Here is a 15,966-nt window from a genome sequence, read left to right as displayed (position 1 = left end):
GATATTGTGTACAGAGTCACTGTATAAAACGTGATGCTGTTTGAAATAATGAATGAATTCTCAGTGACTTCAGTTTGCCTGCACAGCAGAGAAAATAGTGCAGCACAGCAGTAACGATTCTCACTTGGCACACCATTGCCATCCCATCCCAGAATGCACTGTGGCTGCATTATGTAAGAGGCTGTTCTATTCTATTCTTAGCTCTACCTCACTGAGAAGTAACAGTTCTGGTTGCCTGAGAGTCAAAAGCGCAGAGATGTGATGAGGCGGGACTCATCAGTGAGGTGAGAACCGGCGCAGTGGGCTACTCTGCCATCAGGCTCTCACACCGGGACACGGGCAGGACGGCATGCCCATTTTTGGTGCTTGGAGGAAGTAGAGGTGTATAGGTGGGTGTGCGGAGGAGGGGGATTTGTATATTTGATAGTACAACAGGAAAAGCATATATGAATAGCACTGCTTTATAATCCTAAAATAGGTCAGCACTTACTGGAAATTTTTACCTCTTCTTTCTTCAAACCTACAACAGTGTAAGACCATGTCACAGTTTTCAGAGACTCACACACTCCCTGCTTGTCAACTGCAGCAAATGACAGACTGCATCCATCTTTACATCCATCCTTCCTTTTAATTCCCATCTGTCATGTGTATCTATTGTGTCACCAGCTCCCCCCTCCCTCCCTTCTTGATCCCTTAGTCTCCAACTGTCGAGTTTTTTTCTTAATGGATGCCCAATCCTATTATGATTATTTCCTGGAAAGCTCTGCAGAGACAGAAAGATGCATATGGTGAATTCTCCATGTGTCTGTGCAGCAGCATCCAGCATAAGGATGAGGCATAATTTCTGTATCTGACACAGGATAATGCACATGTGATCGGGGCTGTAGCTGCCATTTAGGACACTGAGATCATGTCCTGAGTATTTTTTCTAGGAATGTGGAGATTACAGGGACCTGGGGAAGGTTAGACCTACAATCAAAAACTTGATTCCAGTGTTTTGTGGACTTTTTTATGTTGAGAGACATACAGTTAAAGCTGAACAATATTTCTTTTTTTTTTTTTTTTTTTATTTACCTACAGTGAATTATCTCCTCACTCTGCAGCACTTTAGTGAGTTTCAGTTAATTGTTTTGGTTTTTCACTCCACTGGTTTATTATTTCTGTGTCTGATAGCTGGTGAACATGTAGCTGAGGGTTTAGGACTTTTCTCAGGAGTCAGTGGAGACCAGAAGAGCTAGAAGGAGAGTCATTTGGACTCAGATTCATCACTTACTTCTAAACAAGTCCAATGTTGCTTCGCTGGATGTGTAAATAAGCAACTGTTTGCTAAGTGTTAGCGTTGTGTTTATAGCCAGTTCATGTTGCTGCTAACTGGCCGAAAAATTTGTTATTTTAGGTTTTAAGTCTACAATTTAAAAATTACACAATATCTACACAGGCTGTGCAGCGAAAAGCCCTCAGACACAACACACAACCACTGTTATTATGCTCGTACACTGGAAGAAAATATACTTGAATATACCTGTGTAGACAGCTGGATTGATTGAGATAGAAATGATCTGTTCTATCAGACACCAGAGAGACAGACAGCATGACTCCTGTCGCAATCCTTTAGGCTGATTCCAGTGTTTTGTCAGCTCTTTTGATTCTAAATAAATAAATAAATAAATACATAGTTCAGTGTCCAGAGTTTTATCTGTGACATATAGATCTTCCTGTAAAAAAACAAACAAACAAACCTTTATTTAACATCATAGACTCTGAGCCTCTCTTCTGATTGGCGGACTGTTTTCTGAGTGATCTAATAAAAATACAGCAGATTTCAGGTAAACACTCAGAGAAACCAAATCCTGCAAGGTTGGATGGTGGGTCCAGGTGGGCGGGGCTTGGGGCATGGCTGAGAGCAGTGACTGCTTTGTTGTGACATCACAAAGTTCCAGAAGTCCTGACGGCTGGTTTTAAGGCTCAGTGTCTGAATACAGGCTGTGTGCATTTCTCTGTGGACTGAGGCTTTGATACTTTCACAGTATTAATATAGAACCTAGACCTGCTTTATAATCAAAAACACATGGACATATACCTTAAAGTAAAATAGTATGGTAGCAGTTTTTAAATACATGTTACAACTGAAGATGCTTCTCAGATGCACTCAATGTAGTTCACTTCAAATAACAGACTTCCACTTAATGTGAGCTTCCTCTGTAAATATAAAAACGTCATCCCACTAATTTCAATGTACAATTTTAACATTTTAAAAAGAGTTTTCTTCACCTTTTTATATTCATGTGTACACTTTTATGTAATGAATCACAGTGCGCTGCATTTTATTTCTGTTCCTCTGGAGCTCCTCTGTACTAATGCATGTGCCCTGAGCATTTAATTCTTCAGGGGACTGACAAAACTGAAGTGCAGCCTTTGAGTGATTTTAAAATGTTTGTTCCTTACTCTGCTCCGACATTTACTTTTGAATTGTCATCTGAAATATTAAAGAGTACCAGTGACTCAGCAGCCACATAGTTATTCTCTCATAAACCCTGATCATCTTTTGTATTGAGGCACGAAACGGCAGCAGTCTTCAAATGCCACACGCAGGTCCACAATCACTGTTCTATACACGTGAACCCACACACACTACATATCCACCATATGTCTGTAATTCAATATTTGATTGGCAACAACATGAAATGTGTTTCCCAAAGTTACACTGTACAAAGAGTTCAATGAATGAATAAGCATAGGATAAGAGAAACTAATCTGAACTCTCTCTGTACTTGTGTCTTAAATTACATGAAAAGTCATGACTCAGCCTGGTCCTGACCCTCGTGTTGCATCAGGCTCCTTCTCCAGAGCAAAACCAAAACACAACAGTTTCCTGTTTGTAGTTTGAAATAAAGCCAACAAAGCGGGGTGAGCGAGGTCTGACGATGTTGGGAAATTATTAGCATTGTTTACACTGTGACAGACAGACCTGCAGCCTGCAGCTCCAGTCACAACAGGCAGCGCCGCCAGTTGTAGCGTGTCTGGGCTGGATGGAGGACTTAGACCCTCAGGGAACAGTTTGACCAGTTCCCTGGGTGCCTCTCACTTCGTTTCTCCTGCTGCATTGAAGCAAACTCTGCTGGAGCCATTAAATCAAGTTTTTTTTTTATTGTCTGGCATAAGAAACCATCCACAGTTTGGAGAGTTGCAGATTTAATGGATGGCAACTTTGAGACAAGTCCCTGTCAGTCTCAGTTTGGCATTTTAAGATGTGTATGACTCAGTACGGAGTGAAGGCAGAAAGCTAGTCCGGGGAAGCCCGGTGCGTTCTGCGTGCATGAGAAAGGACGTGAATATGTTTAGGCATTGTCCTGGCTCCAGCCTGCCTGTCTGAATGACTTAATCAGCTCTCACAGCTCCACACTAACCAGCATGATTAGCCACAGAGAACAGGTTAGAGAGCAGCCTCACATTTGACTCAATTCAGGGTCTATTTTGGGGTCTAGCACCATACCACATTGTCCTATAAACATAAAAAAATACTGATAAAACCAAGTAAAGCAATAAAAACTTAAACCATAAAAAACTAAACTAATGATAACTATCAAATTAAAAGTCTGTCAGCCCAGTCATCTCATCCAGCGCAGTTCCTGTCCCTACACAACTGCAGTTCATTAGTGTAAACCGGTTTGCCACCAACACAGTTGTATGAGTGGGCAGCACCTCACAAATTATCACACCGGCTGTGGAGGTGAAACATTTCCCACAATTCTCTCTATTAATTCATTTCTCAAATCATTGGTAAAACCTGTGAAGCTGCAGGGGGCCACTCAACCACATCATTTCTCAATCATATCATGTTACTTAGGAGCTAAAGTGTATTGAAAACAAAATGTCAGGTGACATCATGGCTGACCTTTAAGATCATGTCTGTAAATATTGACTGTAATGCATCACACTCTCCAAACAGAGCAACAGAACAGAGGGAAATTGATAGAGTAGAAGATAATGAGGAGGCGCAGTCTGCTAAAAGGTTTGTCAGTCTCAGAATTACTGTGAACGGTTGTGTTTGTTTCTGAAGGTGGGAGTGTGTTTGTGTGTGGTGAAAACCACATAAATACAGTATCTTTAAATGACAGTGACAGTTGTGCATGTCACAGTTTTCCACTATAGTCATAGAAAATGTGAGAGAATCGTATCTGTGGGGGTAGGGAGGCTTGTTGCGGTTAGGCTGGTTGAGTTTACTTTACTGCTCTGCACATAAAGCAGCTACGATCAATATTTTTATAACAACTGTGACAATGTGGAAGGAGTCGTTCTTGGTCATGAACCTACACAGAATTATCACCTGAATCTGAAGTTTTTACAGAGCTTTCTAAAGAGTTTCAGCTCATGTTTATCTGTCGAGACTGCAACTGTACTGCTGTGGTTCACTCTCACTGCTGTCGCGATGTTTGCAGCTGCAGCAGGAAAAGCTCTAAACAGCCACTGTCCTCTACCAAACAGCAGACACACACAGACAGAGAGCAGCTGCTGAACATAGTGCACCATTTAGCAGCTGAAGAGCCAGATGTTTCCCTCAGGAGCTGGTGGTGACCAAACACAGAGCTAAAAGACGGGGCCAATGGATTTTAGCCACTTAAAAACATGCCCCCAGAAAAAAGCTAATATTAGTTGAAGTGCTCCGTATATTTTGAATATTTTCACCACTTTATTTTGCTGTCAAACAGCCTTTTCTTTTGAAACTACATTTTTTTCAACTGTTGAAATAGTAAACATATTCCTACAGTGTGCACCATAGTTGCGCTTGTTTGTTGTTCAACAGTTGAAACTGTGAAATAACCCAAACTGTCACTTTAAGGTACCTGTGAAGGTGCAAGTCATTTTTGTGTGTTTATAGCTGTTTGAGTGGCCACAATCAAAGTGTTGGGAAAAACTTGGCCATCACACAGAGGGCAAGATGCAATGAATTGTACTAATGGAGGTAAAGCCTCACGCTTTAACAAGTGCCTATTAATGCCTCAGTCAGCTTCACCCACACCCTCCACCAGCAGGTCAAAGGTCAGATACATACCTAAGTTTTCATTCTCTAGAGGTCATCAAGTGTTTAATCATCATATCCCTGTCTCTGACAGCATCTTGTTTTCCATATTTGACACATGCTGATTATCATTAGTGTAAAAATGATCCCCTGTGGTTTCCTGTGTTTTGGAGTTTGGTGAGGCAGAGGGCCTGTAACTGTGTTGCTCTGTCTCTCTCTCTCTGTAACCGTCTCCATCCAGACTTCAGTGACCAGCTGTTGGAGGTGGTCGGCCTGGAAGGAGCGATAGAGATGGGGCAGATCTACACTGGACTGAAGAGTGCAGGACGCAGACTGGCTCAGTGTGCCAACGTCACCATCAGGTCAGAACCTCCAGCCTCGCTCCTGCTTCTGCCATCTTTTAATCCCTCCCCCTTCTGATCTCTGTTCTCCATCCTTCCCTTCATTTGTCTGGTCTCATGTCACCACCCTCGCCTCCGTCTTTCCTCGTTCTGGTCATCCAACTGGAAACTGCATCTATCCTACACATGTGATCAAAAATGCATTCCTTCTAAGTGTTTTTGTGCATTTGAATGTTGAAGTCCCAGCAGTATCCACACAATAACACACGTACCTGTTAAATTATATATTTCAACATGATTTACTGAGTGCTGAGCAGAGGACTGACTCACAGAATGAGAAATGATCTGTTTCTGATTCGATTAGCAAGATATTCACTAAACTCTGAGCCAAACACATTTCATATATCTCCTCACCTCTTTTTTATTACTAACGAGTAACAATGTTCAGGCAGAAAGCTTCTCTTTTTTAGCTGCTGCCTGTTTAAATGACAGTGTGGTGGCAAATATCAGCTGTATCTATTCTAGAGTAGAAAGGCAAAATATTACAACAACATTTAAAAAAACAAAAAAAACAAGAATAAAATCAATCAAGACAACAACATGAGATATTAAAAATATCGATTTAATTAAATAAAATGCATAAAATGCAAAAAGACAAAGATTATAATGGACCAGAAATGCAATTATAGAGCAGTTACAGGACAGTGATAAGACATAAACAAAATAAATCAAAGTGTAGAGAAACTAATTGATCACAGGCAGAGATTTTACTGTGGATTTGAAAGTGGACAGATTCAGGGAACATTCAGAGGAAGTGCAGAGACAGAGGCAGAGCTATGGCGCTCAACAAAGGCACATGATCACAATCAAACCTTGGATGGTGCAGTTATGTGGTAATCAGTGCACTACCAGGGCACCACTTTAAGTTAGTTAAGTCTGTAAGTAACTAAAGTCATTCGCTCTCTGTTAATGTTGTCTCCTCTTCTAAATTCAACTGCCATAGGAAAAAAATATATATTCATCCATGAAGTTAAATAAGTTAAGTTAGATAGCATTTTCCCCACACCATAAATCTGAAGCCACTCATTAGCTTGATTGGCTCCTCAATTTAATGGAGAAACTAATTCTACAATATAGTTCACAATTAGGAATTACGTATTTGAAATTCTGTCTCCTTTTTCCTATGACCACATTAATGAGGAAATGTTGTTTGTTATCCGATCTTGCAGAACAATACCCACTCGTAGTGAATACAGCATTATTAAACTGGTTTTGGTTTTGTTTAGACTATCTCAGCACTTGGTTGAGGTTTGAGAAAGATCCTGGTCTGGCTTACATTTGACCAAAACCACAATTTTTCCCAAACCAAAGTGCTTTTGTTCCCTAAACCTCTGGATGTGAACAGTGGTGTGTTATATCCGTCCACTATCCACTCCACCAGTTTCATTCATGATCCAGCCAGTGATTTTGTATCCGATAAAACTGATGTGCTGTTGCAGTTCAGTCATATAGAAACATCTTTTCCTGGAGAGACAGATTTAATAAAAATTGTCAAAGACTCAAACTTTGAGTATCAATACTTTTCTTATTCAAAGAAAGTGGTTTTAGTTCAGATGTTCTTGTTGCTCTTGCGAGACTCGGTCCATTTAACATCCACAGTTACTGAAGACGTGACATTTACAGGTTGTTCTCTCACTTATTCAACAAACTGCCCCCTAATATTTTCCTAGACCAGAATTAAAAGAGCATTCATCACACTCATTCTCCCATACTGTGTTTCTGTAGCCACAGAGGCATGCATGAAAGTCTTAAACCAACTTTGACTCTGTGTGTGTGTGTGTGTGTGTGTGTGTGTGTGTGTGTGTGTGTGCGTGCGTGCGTGTGTGTGTGTGTGTTTGTGTGTGTGTGTGTACGTGTGTGTGTGTGTGTGTGTGTACGTGTGTGTGTGTGTGTGTATTTGTGTCTGTGTACAGTGGGTCTGTGAGTTTAAAGAGTGGGGGCCTGTCTGGGAATGGGTCTCATGGGAACAAAGGGTGCAGTGTTTGACCCTGTCCTGGGACAGTGTGAACAGGCTTCTCGTGCCTCTGAGGTGTGTGTGATCTGACCTTCACAACCTCCAACCCCACCCTATCCTCTCTCACCCTCCCTCTCTTTCTCTCTCTCTCTCTCTCCCTCTCTCTCCCCTCCCCCCACCTCTCCTGCTCGTCCCTCTGCTCTCTCTTCGTAGGACGTCCCGGCGGCTGCCCATGCAGATTGATGGCGAGCCCTGGATGCAGCCCCCCTGCACAGTGAGACTGAACACACACCACCACTGTAGCATTTTAAATCACAGTCACTACTCTGAAAATATACATGCAGCCCCTGAGGCCTCTGCATGTTCAGACCTTTAGTATTGTTTAACCAGGTTTCAGTTCAGGTTTTGGGGAAACATTTTGAATGAGTACAAAGAGACAGAGCCACAGGCCCAGCAGCTGCCTGAGCCCCTCCACAGTGCTGCTGTTGAACTCAGCCTTCTCTGGCTGGAGGGTTTTTATGTGCCCCTGTAACCATGTGGGTCTGCCACCTGTGAGGTTGGGGTTAGGGGTCAGGTGCATTGCTAGTCAGGAGGCACAGGCTTTGGCAGACTGACCCCAGATACAGCAACTGGCTGCAGACCATATTCACAAGGTGTCCATTTTCCTCTGTCGTCACCCTCAGGGTGGGAGGCTCAAATTCTGGCTACATGCACACTACATCGTTTTTGTTTTAAAACACAGAGTTTTCCAGCCCCAAAAACAGAGAGTTTGCTGACCCGGTTTTAGTTGGAAAACTGGGGGTTGTGTTGTGGTCTGGACAGACAGAAACCTTTGGAAATGATGACGTAGACACCCACAGTCGCTCCCTGATGGGAGGCTGGTTTTTATACATACTAAGGTATGGCCTGGCTCCTTCACGGCTTGGTCCTTTAATTTTACTTCACAACATGAAACTCTATAATGTTAGTTCATGTTGAATGTTTGCACAAGTCAGTGGATTGATTTGTCATCAGACAACTTTAGTAGCACATTGACTTTTATGTTGATTGCAAACTTCACCTTTGCTCATCTAACATCGACTGACAGTGTTTTTGGGATTCTGGCAAATTCATCTGCCCATTTATCAGAAGTGAAGGTAAACAAGTCGGGTTTTTCGACTGTGGGGCTCACACAGGATTTATTCTGACACATTAAAGTGTTCAAGGCTTCCCACCATCACTGTGACATCAGAGGAAAATGGCTGCTGTGTATTGTCACTGCTGTGGTGGGGATGAAGCTAGAGTTAGTATTAGAGGAGAGCCGATGTCATTTGGAGATTGATCACCTGTTAACACCACACCAGGCATTTCTGTGTTGGTTGGGAGGTGTGTAAATGTAAATGGACAGCTCCTTATCCTTGACAGCTGATAAAGTCGGATCGAGCTTAGTGTTGCAGATTTTGTCCTCACTTGACTCATTTCCTTGCTCTTCTGTTTATCGGCCTCCTCTGCACTCCCCCCATCCTCAACCTCCTACAACCTCAAATATCGCAGTTCGGATAAACTCTTCATATGAAAGGAAGAAATCAACTATTATCTGTTCATCCTCAAAGCATTTCAACCATTTTTCATTTCAGCAAACCTTCATAGGGGTGGATGATAAGGAGCTCTTTGTTGTGTAGGTCACATACGAGGTCAGAGTGGCTGATTTTATAACAGTCTGATGTGAAAAGCCAGGAAGTCATGACTGTCAACCCGGTGAATTTGTCAGGAAAGACACTGAGAGCAGATCATTGTACAAGCTGAACACCTTCATCATGCTCCTCTCTATCTGATTCTTACAGGTCAGGATCACACACAAGAACCAGGTCCCCATTTTACTGGGTCAACCTCAGAAGACGCCGTTCTTCTTCTTCAAGAAACGCAACCGGAGCCGCGACTAGGACCCACGCATGCACACTCAAACACGAAAACACAAGTATACAGTACATATACACACACACACACACATGCCTGCCACTGCACAGGCAGCTCCATCAGACAACTGGTCCATTGTCCTGAGACTGGAGTTTGAAAGTTGGGATTTCATTTACAGGATCACATCTGACACGTGGTCAGGATGCCAACAAGACACTTCACTCCCAGAGGAACCTGCAGTGGTGGCACCCTTATCAGAAGACTCTCAGCGTACCGTACCGACCTATTCCTGTGTAACCATCATCCTCTGGTCTCGTCTCCAGACCTCCAGGTCCCAGCCATTGATTTAGTCTCAGCCACTTGCAAGAATCAAGTCTCTCAGTCCAAGCCGCCCCTGCCCAAAAAAAAAAGTTAGCCATATACCAGTACTGCACTGCCTGCTGCACACACACAACTGTGGCTGCTGGGATTCCCCGTGATAGTGAGGGGATGGAGGGTGAAAGAAGCAGGTTGTCTGATGAGCCAGTAGAGAAACACACTACAATGAGAAAGAGAAGACGAGCGGTGCGGTGGTAATCATGGCTGTTTACAAGGCTGCTGAGTAAATAGAGTAAGAGTCACCTCTTGGTTAAAACACCTGCATGAATAATGAAACAGCGGTTGCTTGTAAGAGTGCTTGCTCCAGGCCCTCCCCACAGACTGACAACACGGTACCGCCGAGGAGAGGAGAGGGCAGGAAAAGCCTCATCCATTATTGACTCATTTTGTTTGTGGGTTGATGGCAGCGGGGCGTAACAGTGGCCTGGAATGGGTTGAAACGTACAGGGATGATTTTAGCCCCTTTAGCATCACTGGCCTACAAAAAAATCCTTTAAACCATATTCACAGACTCTGTAGATGACACCAGGCAGAGGAAGTGCCTGTCCTGTTATTGCTGTAGAAACTGACCGGGGTCTGGATTGAGAGTAGAGATTGGAGACATTGTAGTTCATCGTTGCGTTCTTATGAAAACAAATTTGTCCTCTGTGGTCAGTACAGTCAAACACCACCATCCAGATCAAGTCGACAGCAGCTCCTGGGCACCGCCGTGCAGCGTAGGGCACTTCTATTGGGTCAAGGATTGAAATAAATCCCCATCAAGGGTACAGGAGCAGGGCCCCCAGGGGTTTTTATTTACCAGAGCATTGACAGGGGAGCTAAATTTATCCCTCTATTCCAGGAGGGTCTATCTTTTCTCTAGTGAAACCCTACGCCTAATTACCGTGTCAAACATCGACTCACAATGTCAAGTGTGCTGTCAGAGTGCAAATCCCACAGCCTGCCCCTGCTGGAAGGCACTGGGCAGCTTTAAAGCATTCACGATTAGTTTAACTACCAAATAAAGATGAGATGGTGACGGAGGAACGGACTGAACAGGAGGAACTTATCATCATAGACGAACTGTTCACCCAGGAGCTTAGTTCAGTGTTTTATAAAGAATGTATCCATATTACTGTACCCACAACAAATATGGCAAATAATATTATACGGTATGTGCAGACAGAGTATATGTATATTTCTGGAAAGTAGGTGTAGCTCAAATATACTGTAACACACACAAATGTGTTTTTGATATATCAATGTTATTACTGTGGAAGTTTTAGCGTAGAGGGGTTTGGATCAGTATTCTTCACTGTGCAGAGCTGCTACCGTCGCTCTCTGAAGGAAGCAGCTTCCCACTCTGTCTAATTCACATTATATCAGACTGCAGTTGAACAGCCTGACGTCTCCTGGAAGAAACATGACAAGGAAAGCATCAAAATTACAGAATGTATGATGAAATAATGTCAACTTGAGGTCCTCTTGATGCTGGTATTTCTTCCAAAGTATTGGGCAAATTGAATTTTTGACCTGATGGTGGCACTGGATGAAAAGTTAAGATCACTTAAGTTACTCAACTTCATCCTGAAAGGAACATGAATGTCTGGACAATCATGGCAAACCAGTTTCACTCCAAACCCACAAATCTGAATGTCCTGGTGGCCAGAGGGCACGTCAGGGGACCACCAAAGTCAGAATGTAGTCTGGACCAAAGCAGTGAGCCGTGCACAGCTAAAAACTGCATCGCCATTCGATAGTTAGTCCACAAAGTTTATTCATTATGTATGATATATCATCTCAAATATCAATATTGGCTTCAAAACTCCAGCATCAGTCAGGCTTTTGTTGCAAGCTCTAGAACATCAGCTGTGTCCCAGTTCGAAGGGTCCACCAGTTGGAGCCTTTGTTGGCCAGGAAAAAAGGCCACATTTCACGGAGCCTTCAAAATGTGTGTGACAGCCTGGTTGCACTGTGGCGATGGAGTAGGTCTTCAAATGCAGCCTCTGAAGGATGCAGCCCCTGAAATGAAGCACTGTCATAAAGTTAGTTCTTCGACCTTGAGTTGACATCATTTTGATCTCAGTCCAGTCTGACTGGTGCTCAGTGACGACTTCAAAGCGTAAAACCTCACAGAGAATGTAAACGTGTGAATGTTGAGATGCAGATCATCTGTATGTAATGTGAGTTAGACGTCTGTGGAAAACTGTCTTGCACCCTGCAGGGGTACAGTATGTGTATCACTGGTGCAGGGCAGAGTGAGACTGGTGAGATGTTCAGATGGTACAAACTGAGGTCCACTGTAGGGTAAGGCGCTGACGCCTTCACACCCTGATTCCCTTTAAAACACACTGAGTCTCGATACTCTCGCCCCCCAGGCCCCATGAAAACAGACAGGACAGGTCCAAACATCATCAACATCAGCTGGGGTGTAGTTCAGGTTAGTTATAGTTCACTTTCATTTCACACCAGTGTAAAGCCATTAATCATAACTGGCACACACAACACTGGGGGAATATCAGAAGGTGACAAATACAGCATTTCATAATCCTTTTCTTGTAGCTCCTGATGGAGCCTGGGCGCCGAGAGACCTCAGTTGTAAAAGAGTGCATGTTTACAGTAAATTTACATTTAATGAAAGAATGGTTTTAGACAGCTATATTACCAAGTGTATATATTTGTTTATAATATTTTATCTGAAGTTAACTTACATCACCGCATGCCTGCTGAAACAAAAGGAGAGAGAACAAAACAGGAGAGTGTGGATCAGACAATTCAAACGTATTTCTTTGCTTAAAAAATTTATCTGATATATTTATTTGTTTGGGTTTTCTTTTTTTTTCTTTTGGTAGCATGTTTAAGAAAAAGGCAAAAGAGATGCTGTCTTATTACATTAAAAAAAAGGAAGAAAGTAAAATTCCCACATTTCTACCATGACAACATCCATTTGTGATTTAGTGTTGGATCGAAGGGCAGCAACATGGACGGCCACACAGAGCCCGTCTGTTTCCAATCTGTGTCACAACTCATGTCTATTCCTGTCCTCTGAAGTAATCAATTGCCTTAACAAATAAATGGACCCGCTCTGTGCTCGCAGCTTTGCACAGGGTTCACACAGACAAACAGAGAAAAGTAGGAACCATCACACCGCGCAGAGAGGCTGAGTGTTTGTGGCAACATTTTTGGTAACATGCCGTCCTAAAAATGACCAAAAAGGATTTGTTTTAACCCCGACCACCAACAGCTGAGCCGCACTGTTTAGACATTTTCTGTGTCATCCTACCCCTCAGTTAGCAGCAGAGTTTTGCTTCCATCATGGTAAAGGACTGATGTGATTTACTGCCACAGAACTGAGCAAACAAAGGAGGTGATATCTGTGTCCATCTTTGTCTGCGGTTTGAGTTTCCTGAAGCAAGTCGTCTTTAAAGATAAAGCAACAAAATCCAATAAAATAAAGACCAAAGCCAGTGACATGTTACTCTGTCTCTCTGTAGTTTTCTGGCTGCTGCCCTGTCATACACAAAAATCATTTAGTTTAATTTGCTAAAATGATAATTTCCTTTTTTTCAACTCAAAAACTACAACGAAGGAACGTGTCGCCCAGGGCAACAGTGAGGCTCTGTTACATGTTTTTAATCATCATCATCATCATTTTACATGTAAAGTAACATAAATTCAGTGTGGGTTTGGTCTTTTGATGGGATTTGTTCACAATGAGAAAAATATAGAAAATCACCAGCTTTGTTCTTTATCCTGTTTAGATATTTGATAAACTGAATTAAGTCAGATTAAAACATAAATCCCCTTTTGGTCACCCAGATATATCGAGCTGCCTTCTTCTTCCTTTCAGATGCTACTTTGTTCTGAGGTGTAATTTTCTTTATTACATCCACCAGCCTGGTTTACGTCTCCTCTGAGATTTCTGAGAATGATGTTTGACAACTCTCAGTAAAGGGAGAATAAGCTTGTCACATTCAGCCGAGGTTTCATTACCAGACACATTTCCAGCTGCAGAAACGGAGAGGTTAAAACACAAAACACAACGTGGCACATGGCCGTGCCGCTCTTCTCGAGTTACTGCTGGTGGTAGAGGTGTCTCTGCCTCTTTGATTTCTCCCTGTGTGAGTCAGCAGAGAAGCCCTTGGCCTCAGATTCGGAGGATTCGTCACTTAAATCTGCCTCACGGTGACGTTTCAGCTGTTTTTCCCTGTCTAATGACACACACTGTGGTCACACTGGAAACATCTCTATAGGATTTAACATCAAGAGGAAATGAAATACGTCAGCAGAGAAGAGAAATGAACCAGAGATACAATACGTGACCCAGATTAACTGTGTTTAATGTATTTTAGTTTGGGGAAATATGTTTGTTCATTTTCTTGCTGAGTTGGATGAGAAGATCAATACCACTATTTAACAGTTGATCAGCATATGTTCCAATATGTCAAACTTTTCCTTTAACTATTCGTGATTGTATAATATTTAATATCTATTTATTGCTACCACCACACAATTGTCATTAATTTAACCACCACAGTCATCTTTTTCCATCTGCTTTTTTTGTGAAGTTATCTCAGCGTCCCCCAGCCCCCACCACCACCCTTTTTGCCTCTGAGACAAAGGTGGCTCTAAAGTCCTGACTAGTGTGATCCAGTTCTCATCCTGGGACTGATTAGCGGTATTGAGTGACATCAGAGGCACAGATGCAGCAGAGAGCCCCGGCAGCGTGTTGTTGATCTACATGTGCATAAAACCATCAGATCATAGAGTCGCAAATCAGATACTACATATCACAACAGCAGCGTCATCGCACAGCTTCAGGGGATTACTATTACTGAGTAGGAGAAATCTACTGTATGTAACCAAGAGACAGTTAATCAAATTATCTTTTTTTTTATAAACTACGTCTGTGATATGAGCCCTCTGCCCCCCCCCTCAGGGTCAGTATGGTGGGGGACTCTCAGTCCACAGAGGGTCAAGGGCAGACCGTCCCTCGCATTGTTCAGGATCTGATTGGATGACAGAGGTTGAGGAATCAATATGCCCAGCCTCCGCAGTCTGACTTGTGTCTGTCTCTACAATATGTCACCCTCACTGTTTGTTAGCTGTTGGCATTTTGATGGACTAAACATTTTACCAAATAAACATGAGAGGTTGAAGATGCATTTTGTCCCTTTTCTTTCTTTAATCACACAAATTAAAGGTCCCATATTGTATAAAGGTAGATGTCCATGTGTTTATAAAGCAGGTCTAGGTTCTATATTAATACTGTGAAAGTATCAAAGCCTCAGTCCACAGAGAAATGCACACAGCCTGTATTCAGAAACTGAGCCTTAAAACCAGCCGTCAGGACTTCTGGAACTTTGTGATGTCAAAACAAAACCCCATCCCACCCAGACCCACTGTCCATCCTCGCAAGATTTGGTGTTTCGGAGTGTTTACCTGAAATCTGCTATATTTTTATTTGATTACTCAGATTATAGTCAACTCAAAACAGTCAGCCAATCAGAAGAGAGGTTCAGATCCTCTCTTCTGATTGGCTGACTGACCTGTTGTTACTAGAGCTCCAGAGAGAGGCCTGAGAGAGGAGATGTAAAACTACACTGAGATGGTTTTTGGTTCTTAAAACCACAACTATATCTTCTGATGGAGATCAACACTTCAAATAAAACAGTGGAAAATAAAATATGGGACATTTAATAACCACAGACTCTTGCAGTGTTGTTCTGGTCGGATTTGAACTGGACCACAGAAGTCCATACAGTTGTTCAGGACTGGGCTGCACCAGTGGATCACTAAGTTTGTGGGTCAAGTCTCAAATTTCAATCTAGTGATTTACTAAATCGGGTTACACCAGTGAAACTTAAAATATCCTGCATAGTAAGTATTGTGTAACTCAGTAGCCAGGAAACATCTGTATCACTGTCCAATCAACAGCTTATAACCCTCAAAAATCCTATTTCAGGACGCCAATTGATTTCTTGAAGTTAACAGTCATTCCTCTGTAAATGTGTGAATGGCCTTGTTGTATTGACATAGCCATGCATGTGTGCAAGTCTGTGTGAGTGGGAGACATCTGGTGAAGCTGCCCAAAAGTATTTGGTCATTTTGTCCTCATTAGCCACATAATGTTTTGCAATTTTTAGGTATATTAAGTTTTCTCATTTAACACCATTATTAGAAAGCGTCCTGATCAATCAACAGTTCAGATATGTCTGATGTTCCCTCAACTGGTTCTGCAGAAGAAGCTGGAGATGAGGAACTAATTGAGTATTGCATCTAATCTATTTTACCAAAAAAAAATCATGAGCTGTAAACAGTGAGCAGCAAAGAGACAG

The 15,966-nt window shown here is 42.4% G+C and overlaps 1 protein-coding gene across 2 annotated transcripts in view; it reads left to right on the top strand.

The window, feature by feature from the left end:
- Window positions 1-14,791, top strand: part of LOC139624295 (diacylglycerol kinase beta) — a 116,851-nt gene extending 102,060 nt beyond the window's left edge. The window contains exons 24-27 of one of the 2 annotated variants that reach the window (XM_071483315.1): window positions 5,262-5,382; window positions 7,589-7,649; window positions 9,199-9,332; window positions 9,450-14,791. In XM_071483315.1, coding sequence (XP_071339416.1) covers window positions 5,262-5,382; window positions 7,589-7,649; window positions 9,199-9,297 — 281 coding nt within the window. In that variant the 3' untranslated portion in view covers window positions 9,298-9,332; window positions 9,450-14,791. Of the gene's footprint in view, window positions 1-5,261; window positions 5,383-7,588; window positions 7,650-9,198 lie in introns of both variants that reach the window. The other variant, XM_071483325.1, reaches the window with a different exon arrangement.
- Window positions 14,792-15,966: the final 1,175 nt, after the last annotated feature.

Source organism: Trachinotus anak, unplaced genomic scaffold (genome assembly GCF_046630095.1).
Source record: "Trachinotus anak isolate AG129_WGS33_773 ecotype Australia unplaced genomic scaffold, CSIRO_AGI_Tana_v1 ptg000001l, whole genome shotgun sequence".
NCBI lineage: Eukaryota > Metazoa > Chordata > Actinopteri > Carangiformes > Carangidae > Trachinotus > Trachinotus anak.
Note: the sequence above shows the minus strand (reverse complement) of the source record. Positions and strands in the feature narration are given on the sequence as shown.